Source organism: Ctenopharyngodon idella, chromosome 6 (assembly GCF_019924925.1).
Source record: "Ctenopharyngodon idella isolate HZGC_01 chromosome 6, HZGC01, whole genome shotgun sequence".
NCBI classification, from domain to species: domain Eukaryota; kingdom Metazoa; phylum Chordata; class Actinopteri; order Cypriniformes; family Xenocyprididae; genus Ctenopharyngodon; species Ctenopharyngodon idella.
This window is the reverse complement of record NC_067225.1, coordinates 12,009,004-12,030,193: the sequence shown is the minus strand read 5'-3', so window position 1 is coordinate 12,030,193 and position 21,190 is coordinate 12,009,004. Positions and strand designations below refer to the sequence as shown.

Here is a 21,190-nt window from a genome sequence, read left to right as displayed (position 1 = left end):
ATTAAATATATCAAATAAACAAAAAACTACCATTTGTCTGTCTCATTTTTTTTCTCTTTCTAGTTAAAGTCTACTTCTTTTAATTCAAATTCACATTGCAATTCTGTATCTTTACTGAACTTTATATAAAATATTCACTTCAACCTGATTTTTTTTTGTTTTGTTTGCCAACTCAAATTTAATTCAAATTCTGGAATTTTAATGTAATTTAACAGGCATTCTCGATTAGGGCTCACAACCTGGACCACAAAACATAAGGGTCCATTTTTTTGAAATTGAGATTTATACATTATCTGAAAGCTGAATAAATAATAATTTGTTAGGATAGGACAATATTTGGTCGAGATACAACTATTTGAAAATCTGGAAACTGAGGGTGCAAAAAAAAAAAAAAAAAAAAAAAAAAAAATCGCCTTTAAAGTTGTCAAATGAAGTCCTTAGCAATGCATATCCACTCACAAAAATACATTGTTTATATATTTATAGTAGGAAATTTACAAAATATCTTCATGGAACATGATCTTTACTTAATATCCTAATGATTTTTGGCATAAAAGAAAAATAGATAATTTTGACCCATACAATGTATTGTTGGCTATTGCTACAAATATACCCGTGTGACTTATGATTGGTTTTGTGGTCCAGGGTCACATATATCAGCAATCCCGGAAATATAATAGCCAAGACTTAACTTTTAAAGGCTATAATATTCAGATTTTTGTCTCTTTCATTTCAGTTAAATTAATATTCAAGAAGAAGCAGGTGGCATTCATTTACCTGTGAATCATCATACATCACAAACTATTGCTTAATATTAAGCTTTTGTGGACTACGGGCTTGACGTGTCTATGTAAAACTTGCACTATTCCCAGGAATATTGTATATACTGGAACAGCAGTACAAAAACTGGATGTTCTTATAACAAACTAGTATTTCTGTGCTGCCTTTTCTACATAAAATGTCTACTGAATGAAAAAAAAGAAGTAACTTTCATCATAATAGACTGAAAAGAGGTGAGTGTAAGAATTACTGTAGAAATAATTTATGTCATAAAACACTTAACCTATATCATATGTGTCATTGCATAAAATACTTAACCTAGAAACATGAAGTTTGCAAAAAATAATTACCAACTTGTGTGCAATAATCATTGTCATATCCTCTCTCATCGTCGGACAAGATGAAAAGATGTGAAAGACTTGAAGAGTTTATTATGTTTACAAAAATAAAAGTTATCATGTTTCCCTATTGGAGACCAGTACAAAGATAAATAAATACACATTAAATACATTTCAAATTGACTGATAATATGCTAACAACAATGTGCCATTTTACTATTTTTAGACTAATTAATAAATAAAAGCACAGAACATCTGAACAACATGAATGACTTGGCACAAAACTGCACATGGTTATTTTAAATATTCCTTTCAGTCTCTTCTCAGATATTTGAGGTTTCCTTTCTCGTGACCATTACATTTTAAAGTGTAGGCACTAGCTCCCTTTTCTCTATAAAAGTGCTGGAACAGAATATTTTGTAACTTTGGGGGGAAAAAAAACAACTATTATTAAACTTTACATTCATGAGCTACATTTATGCTTATAAAACAAATCAACACACTAAATATTTCAAGTGCTAGCTCATCATAGAACATAACGTGTACACATTTACAGTTCAGAAACTTAACGGTATGGTATTTAGTTCAGCTTCATCTTAACAACTAACACTGCATTAACAACACCAACACTCCTCTGACCTGTATAACCCAAATATGAACCTTTCTGAGGCTTTTCACCCTGAGAAACAAATACACCTTCAATTCCACATTCATACCATCTACAGAAATCAATATAAATCAACTGTAAGTGCATGCATAGTTATGTATTATGAGGTGTGTTGGTGTTTTGTCGTACAAAGTCAAAAAGACACTCTTTGTTACTTTACAATTTGCACAAAGACATTAGCACAACAAAAGAGAATTTGTGAGGATAATATGGAGACAAACAGTCCACATTTACACCAAAGACACAGTAATACAGATTAAAAGCAGGTAGATTGAGGCAGGAATCTTCATGATGTAAGGAAGGTGCTTTTCTTTAACACTAGGCTAGAGGTTACTGCTTGATAGTAGCCAGTTTGACGCCAAACATGGTTTCCCACTGATTTGTGATCCAATCCACCAGGTCTTGTACCAGCTCTTCATCTTCAGCATGTAACGACCATGTCTTCTCTTTCTTGGCCATCTGTGAAAAAAAATTAAACAACCTCCATTTATTCTATCCATAGTGTTTAATGTTCTCTGTGGTTTAGGTGAAAGATGTAAAGATGCACCCACACACCTCATCATAAAGATTTAGGTCCACCTGGAATGGATTGGATGAGAACATATGAACGGAACTGAGGCAACTGATTGGCTGAGTCTCCCGAACGGTCACCTTCCCACTGCTTATCTGGCCCTCAGGTTGACTCTTGCTCCACTGATGGTCTTCATCAAGGAGAAACAGCATTTCTTTGGTGGCTAGCACACTCACCGAGTCCAAAGAGCCATCTAAGAAAACAGAAAGACCAACCTTGTCAAATACTTTTGTCCCAACAAGAAACCTTTTTTTCCCTTATTGCGACACAAACAGTTATTTAAAGCTGGAGTATGGAAGAATTGGCCCAGTAGTGGTCAGACGTAAAACTGTTTCAAAAAGATCACTGTTTTGGCTATGCAGAGTTGGGCTTTTCAACATGGATGAATATAATGATTTGAGGCATACTGGTGTATCTGTGGTTACAGACGAAGGTTTTATCATATCATTCATGACCGCCAAAGAGAAAAGACGACTTAAAATGAGTAGGAATCTGCCTTTGTTTTTTGACTCATTGAAAATATTGTTTTAAAACAAATAATGTTACAAAAGTTAGGCAACAATGACAATCAACAAAAAGACTGCTAGATATCTTACCTTCTGAGCAAGAAAAAAGAAACTCTGGATCAAATTCTTGCGAAGTCTTAGTTGTCGCTAGGGACTGACAACAAAAAATTGTTGACAACTATTTTTTTATTTTATTTTGGCGTTTGACCAGTGTGGCACAGTAGCACAAGACTGTAATGCAGCCCTCCCGGATGCACACCAGTAGAAGAAGACACAGCACTTCGTAATGATGGGAGAAACAAAGGCCCTGTCCCAAATGGCACCCTAAACACTCACGGTCTTCCTACGAATCCGCACTTTCGTGATCTAATGCCGCTTTGACATTCGGGAGGATTTCTGCTGCGGAGCTCGCACCAGTGCGCTCACAAGCACCCTTATGAGAACTAAAATTGACAAATGAGACACCCTACGGTCTCGGGGACTTAACGGACACACGCACATGGCAGCCATTGTAAATCCACTAAACCGAAAGTGCTATGAAGTGTGCCATTTGGGACGGCCAAACTTTTCAAAGCTTAGAATCAATTGAACCAATTGCTTCGCAAAATGATTCACTGTTTCGAAGTGTTTGAAAACGCCACTCGCTGGTGACCCCTGCTGGTCAGAACAGTGTAAATGCAACAAAAACTCAGGCCAAATATGCATAAAAACACCTTTTACAAACCCATTTCATATGTTTTATTGAAAGTAAAATCTAATGCAATTAACTAATCATCTAATAAGATTAAATATCACATGTCTGCATAATGTGTTCTTTTATTAATTTGCAGGGCTTGTTTTGTTTGTTCCACTGATGGCTCAGCTCAACAGGCCAGTAAGAGTCTATTAAGTACTTTTATTCCTTTTAATTATACTAATGTCTAATTAAAATGTCTACAAATGTATAAAACTGATCAGAGATCAGGTAAAACCGATAGACACTTGTTCAATGGTTCGCCGCAGGGGGGCGATCTCAGTGAATCTGCACGATTCACGGGTGAACCACTGAAATTTTGAAACATTTCAAAACAGTTATTCTGTAACAAAGCCTAGTTTACTTAAATCATGTGACTTTGGCAGTCTGAAACACACCCCGAACCACTGATTCGAAACAAAAGATTTGTAAAGGTTTCGAAGCTTCATGAAGCAGTGTTTAAAAAAAAAAAAAAAAAAAAAAAATCACCAAAAGATTAAAAATGCTGACTTCATTCTAAGGTAGGAAGACATCAAGGCATGTCCAAATCCAGTGTTCTTGCATAACTTCATCTCAGTGATTTTGATAGCAGAATCACTGCCTTTGATATCCCACAATCCTGTGCGCTCCATTCTGTGACAGTTAAACTAAAAAATAAAGATGGCATCTGAGAGTTGGGTTTGGTTCTGTGTAAATTATGTTTTTGACCAACTTTTTCCACATTTATTGTCATTTCTACTGAAAAATTTATATTGTATTAATTAAATATTCACTTAGTTATCACCAAAGAATGTGTATCATTCGTTCATTTGTTTTTTGATTTAATATTGAAAGTAGAAAAATGAGAAAACAACACTTTTTATCATTTTTTTTCAGGAAAAAAAGAAAAGAAAAAGAAAAACAAGAATTTTTTATTTTTACATTCAGGGGAAGAAATTAATAAACAGCTTGAATATTTGATCTCTGCGTGTGGGCGGGGATGAAACGCCCCTTTCCGCTGATTGGTCAACCAAAGATCAAAATTTGCCATTACCGATGAAATAGTGTGCGTAATGACGTCATCCCTAAAAAAATGCATTGTCGCGTAAGTTTTGTTATATTGCTAAAAAAATCTGCCCATGAGCCATTTCATACATACATAATTTTGCGTATATCGCAAATTCGTATCCTTTGCATCCCATTTCTAAAATGAGTAAAGAGACAATTGAAATTCGACAGTAGCATACTGCGTATTTTCATATATAATTTTATTAAATAGGAAATATAAGATGACAACGGTGAAGTGGAACAGCTCGTCTGATAGGACTTAACTGCCTTTATTTGACGAAGCACAGGTTTGGACACAGAGCAGCTCATTTGTCCGGTATGCAAACATTTTTAGGGTCCATAAAAACACTGGCACAGTTATATATTCAGTCTTTGCTTATTGCAACAGTCTTTAACACCTTGAACACGCAGTCGCGGTTTGATGCGGCAGAGAACGCATTCAAAGCAGATCATTCAAAGAAAAAAGTTAATCGTTCTGGTTTCATAGTTCAACAACATCTAACCCATCAAAAACATCAAATCGCTGTTGATTTTTTTTTTTCCAGAGACAGATGGAGCTGTGTAATAAAACATTTTATTTGTCTATTAACCTTTTTTTTTTAAGTGGTCTGCATTAGCTTTCTGAAGCTTATTCTCACATAACATTTCTAAAATTTTATTAGGGCTTTTTGGAGTCTACTTTATTTTCCTAATTTATTTGAGATAAAATTCTATATTAATAAATTGTACTTAGAAAATTATTTTATTTACAAGTGTCATGTTTGTGATTTTCATTTGTCATGTAGCCTAGAACCGTTTTCTGATCATTAAATCGAAACAGACTCACGATTTTATGACATTACTTTTATTTATTCAGATACAGAAGTTATGTATTTTATTTTACCTTTCTTTTTGTCAGCATTGAAAACACTTAATTTAACAGACACCCCACTTAATTTTGTCGAGCTCCAAAGATTTTCAAGACAGCATTTTCCTCATCCTTGTGATGCACCTTTGAACTACGATCTACTGAGAAACGGTGCTTTAACAGGAGCAACACATGAACGCGCGGGCGCTGCATGTATAGGCTAATTCTGTCATGTGACACCACATTTATTTGCGTTAAAGCCCCTTTTCTCGACAAAAAGTGTTTCCAAACATATTTTTGCAACATTTGAACTATCGATATAGATTTTATGTGCTAAAAAAATAAACAGAAAAAGACTGAGCCGACATTTGAGAAAATTTTTCGACAAATGGCATTTCCATCAGCTATATCGCTAAAAATTTTAAAGCGCAAAAAAATCCTTGGATGGAAACCTGGCTATTGACTCTAAGTAATGACTGCGCTAATGCCAGTGACAAGTAGTTAATATCTTACTTGTTCATTGAAAACACACGTTAAATAATTTATGTTAGCATATGCTATGATAGTTGTTGATTTGAACTGAAATAGATAAGATTAATTGGTTCCAGGGCTACAACTCTACTTTTTGAGTAATCAACTTAAAAATTTGTTTATGCTACAAATTATTAAGTTCCTCCAACTCAGTGTAGCTTGTTGGTTGAACGTAAATTCACTCAAAGTTGTCATAACTCAAAAAAATGGATGCAAACTGTTGTGTTAATTTTTTTTTTGTTGAGCCAACGCATTATTTTCACAGGAGAAAAAGACAGCATGAGTGATGTTCCAGGATGTTCTGTCTTTTTAAAATCACTGTAAGATTGTTGAATGCTTATCACACCACAAGTCTAGCCTGCTGCGAGCCCTTTCCATAGGGGGTTTCTGGAGGAGAGTCGGCTGCCGGCAGGGGTCTGATTCTCTTGAAATCTGAACCAGCCGCTCACAGTCGGATCACTCTCTCAAGAAGAATGAGATAAATCTGTTTTCTGTGACTCTCCCTTTTTCCATCAATACCTCAGATTTTGGTTCCAAGGATAACAGCAGGACCCTAACAAAAGCAAGTGCTGATATACATATACCTTTGTGTCCTAGTGTTAACCTGGGCAGCACTATTTCCCACAGTGATCTGATGAAAGTGTGTATGAATCATTAAAGACCTGTAACTGCAATGTGTGAATCACAGTTTAAATGCAGTTGAATGGTTCATGTGCTACAAACCAGACCATAAATTCCCTGAAGGTGAACATCACACCCATCTCAAGCTTTATTTAGTCTAATAATCTCTAATTCTGTATTAATGCATCAGATGTAAATTTTTCTTTGAGTCTGCAACTACATGTTCTGCTACCCTAACCATTTGTGGCTCCTTCCCGTTAGGCAAGTCATCACATGCTGTAGTCACCATATAATTTTCCATCTCATTCCTCGTATTTTTCTTGTGGCTCTAGCAACAGAAACATTTTGGGTGAAGCAGGTAAAACCTTGCCAATCTCCATCTTGGAGAACATAAACACTCACCTTGCTGAAGAAATGCCAAGAGGTACCGGAAAGGAGGATGGCTGTCTTCTTTATCACATGGCCGGGTGTCCTCACAGACTAGATGCCTATAGGACAGACAGATCAGGATTTAAAAATCTGTTGGGATAATATGGGCAATTAACCTTTTAAACTGTGTGTCTTCTTTATTGCCATTCACACACATTTTATGCATTAATGCTGGGCTTTGGCTAGGATAGGTAGAAAAAAAAATGTAACGCCTGAGGCAGAGATAAAGAGAGAAGGAGCCGGAGAGCAAAAATGCCTGCCTGTTTGCACTGCATACCAGAGGTGGTGCTGTGGGTCGAGTCGGGTGGTGGAGATTCCCTTCAGCTTGCTGTCGGACTTTGGGGCCAATTCCCTTGCAATTTCTGCATGAAAACAAAGAGCTCTAGTTAGGAAGAATATCTGCACAATTTCTTCACACACTCTAAACTCAAAATGAAAGACTCTAATTGTTTTAATACATGTTCACTTAATTGCATCATTAAATTTAATCAAATAATTTAGTATAATTAAATACTTTAGTTTACAATAAGTTGCACACACTTTGAAATCAAAAGTGAGGCACAGGTGGGAAAACCCTTAAAGGGTTAGTTCACCCAAAAATGAAATTTCTGTCATTAATTACTCACCCTCATGTCGTTCCAAACTCGTAAGACCTTCGTTCATCTTCAGAACACAAATTAAGATATTTTTGATGAAATCCGAGAGCTTTCTCTCTGAACAAAAAAAAAAACGACTATATTCAACAAATTCTTCTCTTTGCTGTCAGTCTCCTATGCTGTTTACGTCCAGCGCTTCCAGGTTCTGCATCAGAATGTCGTTATTTTTGTTTGTTTGTACACAAATAGTATTCTCATCTCTTCATAACATTAAGGTTGAACCACTGCAGTCATGTTGACTATTTTAACGACGTCTTTACTACTTTTCTGGCCCTTGAAATTGGTTAGGACGTTGTTGTCTACAGGGAGGTCGGAAAGCTCTCAGATTTCATCAAAAATATCTTAATTTGTGTTCTGAAGATGAACGAACGTTTTACGGGTTTGGAGCGACATGAGGGAGAGTAATTAATGACAAATTTCATTTTTGGGTGAACTAACCCTTTAAACAAAATGAGAGAAGAAAAAAAAAAAAAAAGTGACATTAAACCAACTTCATGGTAAAATAAAGCTGAAAGAAAGAAATTATAGGAGCACCAACATTTTTATTGAAAAAGAAAAAAAAGAAAAAAGAAAGACAAAATAATATTTGTTGATGATTTTAGACATTTTGTTTAAATGCCTTAAAGCATTAGTTCACTTCAGAATTAAAATTTCCTGATAATTTACTCACCCCCATGTCATCCAAGATGTTCATGTCTTTCTTTCTTCAGTCAAAAAGAAATGAAGGTTTTTGAGGAAAACACTCCAGGATTTTTCTCCATATAGTGGACTTCACTGGGGTTCAACGGGTTGAAGGTCCAAATGTCAGTTTCAGTGCAGCTTCAAAGAGCTCTACATGATCCCAGACGAGGAATAAGAGTCTTATCTAGAGAAACCATCGGTCATTTTCTAAAAAAAATAAACATTCATATACTTTTTAACCACAAATGCTCGTCTTGCACTGCTCTGTGATGCACCAGGCATTACGTAATCACATTGCAAAGGTCAAGTGTGACGTAGACGGAAATAGGGTGAAAGACTCCATCTCATTTTCTCCTCCAACTTCAAAATCATCCGACATTGTTGTTTTACCTTTTTTTTGTAGAGGGTGTTTGACTTAATCTTTGCACGTCTGCTTTGTAAACACTGGATCGGTACTTCCGCCTACCTTTCCATGTGACCTTTCCAGCATGATTACGTAATGCGTGGCGCATCGCAGAGCAGTGCAAGACGAGCATTTGTAGTTGAAAAGTATATAATTTTACATTTTTTTTTTTAGAAAATGGCCGACGGTTTCACTAGATAAGACTCTTATTCCTCGTCTGGGATCATGTAGAGCTCTTTGAAGCTGCACTGAAACTGACATTTGGACCTTCAACCCGTTGAACCCCAGTGAAGTCCACTATATGGAGAAAAATCCTGGAATGTTTTCCTCAAAAACCTTCATTTCTTTTCGACTGATGCAAGACATAAACATCTTGGATGACATGGGGGTGAGTAAATTATCAGGAAATTTTAATTCTGAAGTGAACTAATCCTTTAAGAAGAATGACTTACTTGCTTACCAACTGCTTTTACTGTAACTTTTGACTAACATGTTGTATTGAATATCAATCAAAATTAATATTACAAGGGCATGGTTTCAATGACACATGCAAAGTTTCATTAGAGTATGTAATTGAATGATATATTAGGCCTGGGAAAAATATCACACTGTTTGTGTGATTGTTTACTGTTTAACGCATTAAAATTAATTAATGCAGCTCCTGAAATAATTATGTGAATGTCTTTTTCCACGTCCTTTGGCCAGTGTTACAGTATACAGTATATGTTCATGCCATCTGTGACCTCCTCACTAGGCCCTGCTTGAAGTACTGATGTTGTATCGGGGGATCAATCCTCCCATAAAAATATTAATACCAAATCATTGTAATTGTATCACTTATATATTGTGTAAGTGTAAAATAAACTTTAAAGTGGGGAAAAAAACTGACAGCTGTCATTCAAACAGGGTACTGACAGACAGAAACATCACCAAACACAGATGTATTATAATGGGTTCATGTGAGTATTGTTTTACATTCACTTAAATTAAAAGTTATTTTGTGATTCTGATTAGGCTGGGCATTCAATTCTACTGTAATATTCAGTAGCTATAATTGCTAATTTTATTGCTAGAAATAAAATCTATTTAATAGAGGCATCAGTATCGGTATGGATGATACTGACCTTCAAAGATGCCATTAAACAAATGTTTAAAATATTGTCATTATGTTGTTTCCACATTAATTTGAAGCTTCAACTGAAAATATTTTTATGATGACAAATTTTAATAATAGGTGTGATTATGTTAGTTCTCATGACGTCTTATGTAGTTCTTACGTTATGCATTTCACTGCCCTGCGTCTCGCGTTTTTAACCACAAAACACATTCTGTGTGAATTAGCACTGTACATAAACTAAACTGATTTCCCCAAAAGTTGTCTTTGGACGTTTTTCACATGCCTGTCTTTCTGATGTCTCTAATAGGGCCATTTAGGAATTTGCCAATAAGCTTGTCTCAGCACAGTCCAAACTGAATCACATTATTTGCTTTGATGGGTGGGGATCTGTGTAATGGACCCAATCTTAGACCCAAACTGCATGCTCTTTTTAAAATGCAGACTAAGCTGTCAGTGTTTCTGAGTCAAATTGGGTGTGTAGATCCCTGTTTATTAGCCAGTAATGATTTTGACACATTTCAATATGCCCATCAGTTCAGTAAGTGAATCAGATGTTGATTGATTGACTGCTCTGATGGACTCATTTCAGTGAAGCATTCGTCAGATGTATTTAAACTAGTGATTTATCTTTTTGGCCTATTTATTTAAAGACTGGATGAAATGTTGATTTGCGTTCAGCCCACGAGGGCTATTATTTTGTGGTATACAGTCTTGTTTATTGCATCACATTCAATACAGAGTGCAAACTCAACAAGGTAAAATATAATTTATTTAGCTGTAGTGCTGATTTCATTTTGGAGAAAAACAGGGGAAACTAATCCAGTTTTCTCACTGAATAATGACAAAGATGAGGAAATGTCATGTTGGGCTCTCTGTAACTCTGAAGACCAAAAATCTGGATAAAATGGTGCTGGGCTTCAGTTATATTGGTCGAGATGTACATCTCTCAGAGCTACTGTAGAGCTCCATTTGTCAGTGAATTGGTGAGAATTAGTGAGCACGTACGTGAGTGCAGTACGTGCTTTAGAGATCATCACTCCTGGGTGGAGTTCCCACAGCATTAGCTAATTATGCAGTGACCGAATGAAAGGACACATTGTGATATGTGACTGTTTCAAATTCAGCAATTAACGCACCTTTGAGACCTGAGCGTACACAGGACAGTGATCTTCAGTCATGTAGCGTATGTTTGATCTACTTTCTCAAGTTCTCAAAAACAGAAAACAGCCTTCTCACACATCTTTTCTTTACCGTTATCAAATATGGACATTATCATTCAGACCTCAGAAAACTCAGACAGTGTTACCGCTTTAAAAAAGAATATACTTAAAGCAAAATCGAAGAACAACGTAATTTCAACAAAATTAGACCAAAACAAAGTTCATTTGGTGTTTGTTTCAGGAGTTCAAAACAGCTTTCCCGGAAAAGTTTGCTCTGGCTGGTAAACACCTTCGAACTCCAATTGGTCCATGGCGATTACGTTGTTGATTGTTATTGAGAGGAAAGTGCGCAGCACATTTTTACATATTCATCTAAACATGACCATCACCAGGATGTTCACTAACAGTATATTGCCTAGAGCTGGGACAATAAATCATTGCAATAAATCGATAAATGATTCTGAGATTTTCAGAATGCATCGTGATTCTCTCTGGAATCAATTCTGAGCTTAGTTTTTACCAGCAGATGGCGCTGCGTGCTTTAGAAACAGCCGTACTCTGCTTGCTTCCAATTTCTTACGCTTGAACCTTCTATAAAATAATCATTCATGAAGTTCAAAAAGGTTGAAGTGAATTACAAGAGTGTTTGCAGTGGGCTGTTTACATTAATCTCACGTCATAAAAGCATTCTGAGGTGCAAGTACATTCTCAGACTCAGCCGAACGCACGAGTGCTCTTCAGCGCTCTTCTTCATGAGCATTTGAGTGTGCAGTTAAAAACTAGCCTAGAGCGCCATCTGCTGTTAAAAACTAAGCTCAGAATCGATTCAAGGGAGAATCGCGATGCATTTGGAAAACGTCAGAATCGATTGTCCCAGCCCTATCGTTGGCCACATATTTCAAACTTCTTTTAACCCCTAAGCAAAGAACGAAAAAGAACTTCGCTGTGAGTATATCAGGGCTTTAATCCCGAAGTACAGTGTCAGTGCACTGTGCCCCCCCTAAAAAGAAAGGCTTCGTTCAGACTGTCAGTCCAAATCCGATTATTTGTGAATCCGATTGGAATCTGATCTAAAATTATTGACTGTCCACATTGTGTATCGCAACTGTTCAGATCCGATTTGTGTGTCCATGCTGCTCTTTTGTTTTCTGGAATATCTGCATTGGTTTCTATGCCAAAAACAACAACAAAAACTGCAACATGGAGGGGTTTGCAATACAGATGTTGTCAGATGTAATTTACCACTACTGCGTCGTCTGTACTGCGTCTGTAGGAGGCTGGAATGAGCGGCTTTATTCTGCGCTGTCATCTCCGCTGGTTTCAAAACATGTCTCCGTTATATTGTCACTTCCTGCTCGTCTGGCATTTTGCAACAAAACAACCTTGTTTCTGCAGAGACTTACAGCATGTTTCCTATAACAACGTCTGACATTTACGTTTTACATGGTGTAAAAGTCACATAAACTATGCAAAATCTGATCAGAGCTGTCAGACTCAAACTGATTTTCAGAAATGTGATTTGAATAGGATTTCACTGCCCTCCAAAAGTTTGGAAACGCCCTAGAAAAGTGGGGTTTTGGACAATACTGGCATGAATCCTTTTTAATTTGTGATAATTTTGCACTGATAAGGGATAACACAAACTATGAAAACATATTTTATTACATAAACAGTTTATACATAGAAAAAACTTACATTTTCGATTCATCAAAATATCCACCATTAGCAGCTATCTGACCTAAACTGAGTTCTAATTGGTTCATTGTATTCTAAACTTAATTGGCAATCAATTGTTGAAACTATTAAGGTGTGCTGACCCAAAAATCTTTTACAAACCTGGGCCAAGTTTAAACTAGTAACCAGGCATCACAGCTGGCAAAGGGGCATGTCTGACTTTGACATGTATATATATTGCCATTATTATGTAATCAAAATGAAAATTATTATTGCTGGTCTTCAATGATAATGTCAAGTTACTTTAATGTATTTGCACCAAAAAAATGATAAGGATTTATGCTGATATCGTCCAAAACCACACTTTGCCAGGGGTGTTTCCAAACTTTTGGAGGGCAGTGTATGAATGTAGCTCAAAATGAATCACATTTCATGTGATTTTTGGCCGTTCACACATGCTAAATCTGATCGGATTTCAAATCGGATATGCACAAGAATCGGATTTGGACTGACAGTCTGAACGTAGCCTAAGTTCTTTTGTGACAAGTTTTGCTTCGAGCCTCACAGACATTGACGGACAACAACAAAAATATAACTTACTGTAACTCATCTTGGCATTAAACAAATCCTCTCTCAACTTTTAAACATATCAGCCATCAACCAACAAGTTACTCTTAATGCTTTTGAAGAACAACAACAAAACAATGGCATTGCTTGACCAAAGAAACTGAAATTCTTGAGTGAAATTTCAGACGGTAAATGTCAAAAGCTTAACAGAGAACAGAGGAACTTAAAGATCCTTTCTACACTCTAAAGCCCAACAGTGGAATTAATGAAATGAAATGAGTTCGTTTCACTCAAATAATAATGAAAGTTCATTTTACTTAATAGAAAAAGTTGTGTGAACTCAAAATTTGATTGTAGTAAGTTGAACTTAACATGATTGAGTTGCAGCAGTTTTCTAATTCCCAGCATGCTTTGTGTCAGACTGTATAAAGTAAAATAAATGTTGAAATTAAGTGTTATTTTGTGTTTTTTTTCCCGCAAGATTAACAAATGGATTGCTGTGAGAAAAAAAAAAAAAAAGTGTCAGTTTCATTGCTCAGGTCAGACAATGTGCCATTTTTTTGGTAATCAGGTCAATGTTTTGCCTCCGCTGTATTGTGATCTGTCTAACACCCTTTTTTCAAACGTTCCTCTGTTTTCCAACAGCATGTGGTGAAAATGAACACCCTCTGAAAGAACACTGGGATGGACAGGTAAATACTCCTAGTGTTTTGTCTGGTTGCATCTAGTCAGAGTGTCAGATATCTGTCAGCTTCTAAGATCACAGTGGCTATGGCAGAAGGTTACCGTTTCCACAAGTATCCTTTTTCTGAGCTTGATGTACTGGTGAATTGTCAGTGAAAGTTCATACACTGTCCGTGAATCTTAAACAGTTTTTTTTTAAACTTTGATTTAAAAAGATTTAATGGATGTGAATTCAGCATTTTGTACAATTTTAATGTGTTTAGCACACTAATGCCAAGAACCATAAAAGCAAGTTATCTTCAAGTGCCCTTATGATGCTATTTTTTGTTTTGTTTTGGAGATCTCCTTCAATAGAATTACATGCAACCAAAGTCAAAAAACTTTAATTTCCTCATAATATACATTGCAGTATCACCTCTTTTATCATTGTCTGAAATGGTTTCATTAGGGATTCATTCTCTCTAAATCCCTCCTTTCTGAGAGCCTACCCTGCTCTGATTGGTCAGATGGCCCAGTCTGTTGCGATTGGTTTTCCGCTTACAGCGCATGTTGGAAATGAAACATCCATTACCATATCTGAATTTCAGCTCGAGGCTTCCTCAGCACTTGTATACAAAGTGACAACAGTAACAATGAAGTGCACGTAAAGTGGATTTGCTTTCACAGTGCAGAAAATAGCGTCTTCACATGTCGACAACACGAACCAAACTCTTCTAGGCCTCAGCTACAACTGCAGTGTTTGAGGGTGGGTCTAAGGGTATGTTTAGACAACAATGATGTACCAAGAACAGAAAAGTTTTTCGCGTACAGACGACAACGTTGTCAAAACGATTCCCATTCACGCGGATCCGCAAAAACGAATAAAAACGCTGTACTATGCTGCCAGGCCAGTAGTTGGCGATGTCACTTTGTAAAAACAAAAACGACGCGCCTATAGACTGAACAAGTAATACGCATGCGCATGACATCACTGTTTACACAAATTTGCGTTTTTGTAGTTTACATGGAGACAATAACGATATAGTTTTCAAAAACGTGCACTTTGAAACTCGTTTTCAAAAGTTTGCGTTTTCAGGCCCCCAAAACGCTGTTTTTGTGTAAATGAACGGTCAAAACACATAAAAAGCTTTCCGTTTTTAGTGTAAACGACCCCTAAGTAGACATTTTTGGAAGGAAGCCAATAAAGACCATAAGTTGCCATTATACAAATTTGTTACAAACCTACTTGTGCAGGAAGTAAGACTGGAATTACTGATGACTCGTTTCAGTCGTCTAGATCAGAATCAGTTCTTTCCTTTGATAAAACAATGACTCCATTTATTGTGCAATTTGATCTTTGAAACTTTGCAGACCTTTTACATTCACAAACAGCTATATCATACATTACTTTGAGGAAATATTCAAAAAGTCATAAAAAGTTTTCTACAGACTCCTGACCACAAATGTCTTGGGGTCATAGAGGGGAGCATCAAGTACTTTCCGTTTGTAAATTGATAGGACTACACTTGGTAATATTTTATTTCGATATTCCACTTTAGACATTCTACTCACTAGTGTTGTCAAAAATGTCGATTTTTCGATACGTATCGATAATGAAATATCCGAAACCATTCCAACACTCATTTTCCGCATTATCGATACTCCGATACCAGCTGTAGCTATATTGTATTGTACTATTTTTTTGTAATTTGTTTATTTGATCTTATTTTAATACTGAGTGTTTACTTATCTTTTTTTGGTAAATTTAATTTAAAGTTTGAAATCAAACTTCCTTGTACTATGTTACCCAGGGGTGTCCAATCATGTTCAAACACACCTGAACCAGCTAATTAGATCTTCAGGAGCACTTGATAATGACAGAAAGAGAGGTGTGTTGGATCAGGTCTGGATCTGACAGTAGATAGATCTCCAGGAACAGGATTGGGCACACCTGATGCCAACAAAATCACCCCATTGTTAAAACACAAATACACTGATTGAGCAAACATGATCGTAATGGTAATTGATCAACGTTTAGATGTGAATAAAAGCCTAAATTAAAATCTGTCCATCATATAAAGCGACCATGTCTCTTCAGAAGTCTTGGATTAAACCGCTCGATTAATATGGATTATTTTTATGTGTCACGTATTTCATTTCATATTTTGGGGATAGTTTGCCCAAAAATGAATATTCTGTTATTTACATTTACTCACCCTCGTGTCATTTCAAACCTGTATGATTTTCTTTCTTTTGCGGATCGAATATCGATTTTGTTCAAGGTATTATATCGAAGTTAGAAATTCCAGTGACAACACTACTATTACAACTACATGTCAACTAACAGCCATTAGACTGTCTGCTTAATACCTGCTAACATTTTATTTTGATGGTCCCCAACAGACATTCTACTGACTAGAAGTAACTTTGCATGTACATGTCAACTTATTCTACTAACCCAAACCTAACAGTCTAATGTTCTGAGAGATAGTTAACATATAGTTTTAAATTAATGAGAGTTAGTTACAAAGTTACTTATAGTTAGTAGAATGTCTAAAGTGTAACCATACTCTTCAATTCAATTCACTACCACCACAAAGAATGACAACGTGGGTGCACACATAACTTCCTATTATTTTTTCGGAAAACACCTTCATTCATTCAGCAGAATCAGCACTTCCTTCTAAATCTTGTTTGAACTATTCTTTTGCTTTCATCCAGGAAGCAAATATTTTCTTTGAACTGCTGTCCAACTGCTAATCAATCGGGCAAACAGCAAACCTGCTAATCCACGGCTTACCCAAGTCTTTGCTATTTTTTCATTTCCTTCTAAGAATGAGGTAAACCTCAGTGCATGTAAAAGGAAGTCTTGCCTGTAAGCTTGCTGAAGAACCATTTGCAGCGGGCACTGTTTCGCACTAGTAGCGTGTACGCTGCTGCCCCCTCATCAAACTCCAGATGGATGCTCTGAGAGCCCAGACCCACCTCCAGATAGCTGAGTTCACACAACCGATGGCTTTCTCTCTTCCGCAGCCAGTCTGAGGGTTGCCCTCTGCATCAGAAGTGAGAAACAGTGAAAGAAAGGGAGAGGGGAAATGGAAAGAAAAGTGATGGTAAATATATGTTTTTCATGTTGTTTCACTTGTTTCTATTATTTAAAAACATTAAAGGGGACCTATAATGCCCCTTTCACAAGATGTAATATAAGTCTCTGGTGTTCCCAGAATGTGTCTGTGAAGTTTCAGCTCAAAATCCCCCACAGATCATTTATTATAGCTTGTCAAATTTGCCCCTATTTGGGTGTGAGCAAAAACATGCCTTTTTTGTGTGTGTCCCTTTAAATGCAAATGAGCTGCTGCTCCCGGCCCCCTTTCCAGAAGAGGGCGGAGCTTTAACAGCTCACGCTTCAGTTGCTCAACAACAACAAAGCTGGAGAATCTCACACAGCCAAAATGACGAACGGTGTTCAGCCTTACATTGTTCAAACCGGAGTCGACACTGATGGAGAGACTCAGGAAGAAGTTACAACTTTTAGAATAAAATTGGACGTTTCTGAATGGTTAGTGGATAAATTTATGTAGTTGCTGTGGAGTTGATTCAACTCATCGACTAGCATGTGCCGTCATGTTAATCTTTTGTGCAAATCCAGCGTTGAATTGACCCTCGTTTGTGAAGCAGTCGAGTGAAAAACCCAATTTGGCACTAATGTATGCTGAGAATGCTGATTAGGTGGGCTGGATTGGATATTGCACCATTACATTATAATAAATAAAGTATTATAATTTCTTTTTTCTACCCATACACCTACTTAAAAGTTGATTTTAGTGAACAATAGTTAGCTGCTCTTTCAAAACTGAAGAAGTTAACCGAAGTTGCTTACTCAGACCGTGAGGTGATCTCTAAGATGTAGATGTACTGGTCTGACACAACCATGAGGGAATGGAACTCCACCGCATCTCCAAACTTCACAATGGACATCTGAAATCAAGTGAAACCACAAAAAAAGTTAATACAAACAATTCCAGCTTCTCAAAATGAAGAAGCACAATGAAGCACTTAGAAATGCAGCATTTACTTCAAACATTCGAAGTAATCATGACTAAAAACTGTTCAAGCATGTTTGGAATAAATACAAAAGAACATAATTAAGTAGTTTGCTGGAGTGCATTAGATTAGTATTTTGAGCGTTACCAGCACTTTGGAATTTGAACTTAACAAAGGGAAAGACATTGGCTCTAAACTGTGAGCGAGCAAAAGGCTGGTGTGAAGGGAGTGTATCAAATCAATTAAATCTCATTGTCCTGCTGTGGGCTTCCTTATGGGATTGTTTCTTTGGAGAAAACCAGGTGGCTAAGGCAGATACACCCTTGTCCTTGTAGAGGGCATCCAGAAGGGGCCAAAGGGGCAAGTTTGACCATATTTAGAGTGCCTGCACCCAGCAGGACACCAGTGAAATAATGAAACTACACTGAGCCATTCAGAAAGTTCACAATAAAGAAATTCACCCATTTTCCATAGAGATGATGAGAGAAACATGATGAACTAACATAGGATATGGTGGACTGAAAATTGCAGCGATAAAGTAGCATAAATTTACCTTCATGAATAAAGGATCTAACATGGCTTCTTGGTTGCATTTGTTTGACTTGTGCTATTCCCAAGTCTGTTTTTTCGGTTCATGTTCATGAGGGCATAGTAAACAGGTTATCTTGCCTTTAAAAAGCAGCGAAGCTCCTCTTCCCCCCCAAACACTTCCACATCCAGAAAAAGCTGGAGCCGATGGTCCACTGTCTCTGACAGCAGATCAAACTGATCTAAAATGAAAAGAATTATGATTAAGACCCTCAATAGAATAAAAAGGTAGAGTCTATTGTGCCAGAAAACAAACAAAATCTGACAGTACCTGTGATATCAATAATTCTATATCTGTAATCTCTAACATCTGTAATTCTAGCTATATCTATACACTTGATTAACATTGTTTATGGCCAGGAAGGCCCGCCATATGGGGTATTCATTAGGCTTTATTGTGTTATTCGATTCCTGTTTTTTTCCATCCACAATTTTAAAATGATAATTAAGACTTTTGTTATACCTTTTAAGACTTTCTATGGCCTTAAACTGAATTTAAGACATCTGCCCAGTTTCACAGACAAGGTTTAAGCCTAGTCCCAGACTAAAATGCATGTTTGATCTGTTTTAACTGAAAGAAACTTGTATCGACATATCAGTACCACTTTATTTTACAGTCCTGTTCCCAATGTACATACTATATACTTATTATAGTAATTGCAATAACTGGGTTATAACTAGGTTCTAACCCTGAACCTACCCCTAAACCTAACCTTAACCCATGTAGTTACCTTATATTATTTTTTTTAAGTACACTGTAAGTACACATACTGTAAAATAAAGTGCAAGTAATGTTTTTTTTTTCTAAGGCATGTTTATAAAAAACACTTACATGTCCTAACTGAACTAAGGCCAAATCCTGGCTTAATTTAAGCCCTGTCTGTGAAACCAGAACTTTTTAAAGACCCACAAAAACCCTGTTCAATTCCACCCTAAAATAGGCTTAGGCCCAATAATTACAATGTTTTGTGTGATTTCAAATAACAATATGACTTTTTCCAGGGTAGTTTCATCTTCTTTAGTTTCCACAGAGTGGAGCACCTACCACTGCTGGATCCTTCCGTGTGCTTTAGTGACTGTTGGTCCTGATGTTTCTGATAGCCGTTGTAGCAGGAGTTGTCAGCCATCTTCTCCTTAAACCCCTCTGAGCTACCCTGCTCCTGTCCATCCACAGTGCTGAAGCTGATTAGTTGAGAAGTTTTCTGGTCAACCCATGCCTCGTTCTGACTGGTCAAACAATTGGACAGGAAGCTATGGGCTGTGTGAAAGTAAGTTGTGGCTCCCTCTGTGGAGGCCTCTGAATGCTGCGTCAAATGGATGGGGCTGCCACGGGACAGCAATGACGCCTAGAGGAAAGAAGCACGTTAAGTAAGTGAAAAGAGAATAGTAATGGGGAACTGTCATGGAAATATCAAGCCATAAGACCATTAAAACCCAGACCTCGCTCTGCTGGGGATGGACAGGGTTGTCCCTGTCATCAAAGGTAAAGTATCTGGCGTCATTCTGTTCAAATGGTGTACTGGTGGAAGGAGCTGGTTGGACAGCCATCTGAACCACATGATCACTATTGCACTCTGAGCAGATGACAGTACAACCTGTTGAAAATAATAAAAATGAACAAAGATAAATACTCATGAGATATCCAGACCACACAATACAGTTTAGGTACTAAAATATGGCAGATAAAAAGAAAATGTAAACAGAGAAGATGTACACAGAGGGTTTAACCAGGGGCGTTTCCTCCGAGGAGGCAAGGGAGGCAGTGTCTCCTCAAAAAAACTAGATGAGAAAATAATCAATATTACCAAAATATAACAATGCAAATATTACAAAATGTGACATAAAGGGCCCTATTTTAATGATCTAAGTGCATGGTACAGGTGCACTTAGGGCGTGTCCGAATCCAAGGGTTGTACCTAGTCTCTTAATGAGTCATGGTTGTGTTTTGGGCGTAATGTGCAGTAAGCCAATCAGAGTGTCATCTCCCATTCCCTTTCACAAGATGTAATATAACTCTCTGGTGTCCACAGAATGTGTGAAGTTTCAGCTCAAAATACCCCACAGATTATTTATTATAGCTTGTCAAATTTGCCCCTATTTGGGTGTGAGCAAAAAATATTTTGTGTGTGTCCCTTTAAATGCAAATGAGCTGCTGCTCCCGGCCCCCTTTCCAGAAGAGGGTGGAGCTTTAACAGCTCGAGCTTCGGTTGCTCAACAACAACAAAGCTGGAGAATCTCACGCAGCCAAAATGACAAACGGTGTTCAGCCTTACATTGTTCAAACCGGAGTCGACACTGATGGAGAGACTCAGGAAGAAGTTACAACTTTTAGGACGTTTCTGAATGGTTAGTGGATAAATTTATGTAGTTGCTGTGGAGTTGATTCAACTCATCGACTAGCATGTGCCGTCATGTTAATCTTTTGTGCAAATCCAGCATTGAATTGAACCTCATTTGTGAAGCAGTCCGGTGTAAAATGACGGCATGACAACAACACTCTACTACAACAACTCTTCCTCTTCTCTAAAGCAGCCCAAAGCAACCCATCTTTGTTGTGTGTTCTCGGG

General features: G+C 37.0%; 1 protein-coding gene across 2 annotated transcripts in view; it reads right to left on the bottom strand.

The window, feature by feature from the left end:
• Positions 1-1,191: 1,191 nt before the first annotated feature.
• stk11ip (serine/threonine kinase 11 interacting protein) overlaps positions 1,192-21,190 on the bottom strand; it is a 36,015-nt gene continuing 16,016 nt past the window's right edge. Inside the window, exons 18-26 of one of the 2 annotated variants that reach the window (XM_051896073.1) lie at positions 20,064-20,218; positions 19,669-19,969; positions 18,705-18,805; positions 17,872-17,969; positions 16,865-17,043; positions 7,348-7,432; positions 7,044-7,129; positions 2,341-2,549; positions 1,192-2,244 (exon numbers count right to left, since the gene is read on the bottom strand). In XM_051896073.1, coding sequence (XP_051752033.1) covers positions 2,116-2,244; positions 2,341-2,549; positions 7,044-7,129; positions 7,348-7,432; positions 16,865-17,043; positions 17,872-17,969; positions 18,705-18,805; positions 19,669-19,969; positions 20,064-20,218 — 1,343 coding nt within the window. In that variant the 3' untranslated portion in view covers positions 1,192-2,115. Of the gene's footprint in view, positions 2,245-2,340; positions 2,550-7,043; positions 7,130-7,330; positions 7,433-16,864; positions 17,044-17,871; positions 17,970-18,704; positions 18,806-19,668; positions 19,970-20,063; positions 20,219-21,190 lie in introns of those variants that run through there. The other variant, XR_007930517.1, reaches the window with a different exon arrangement.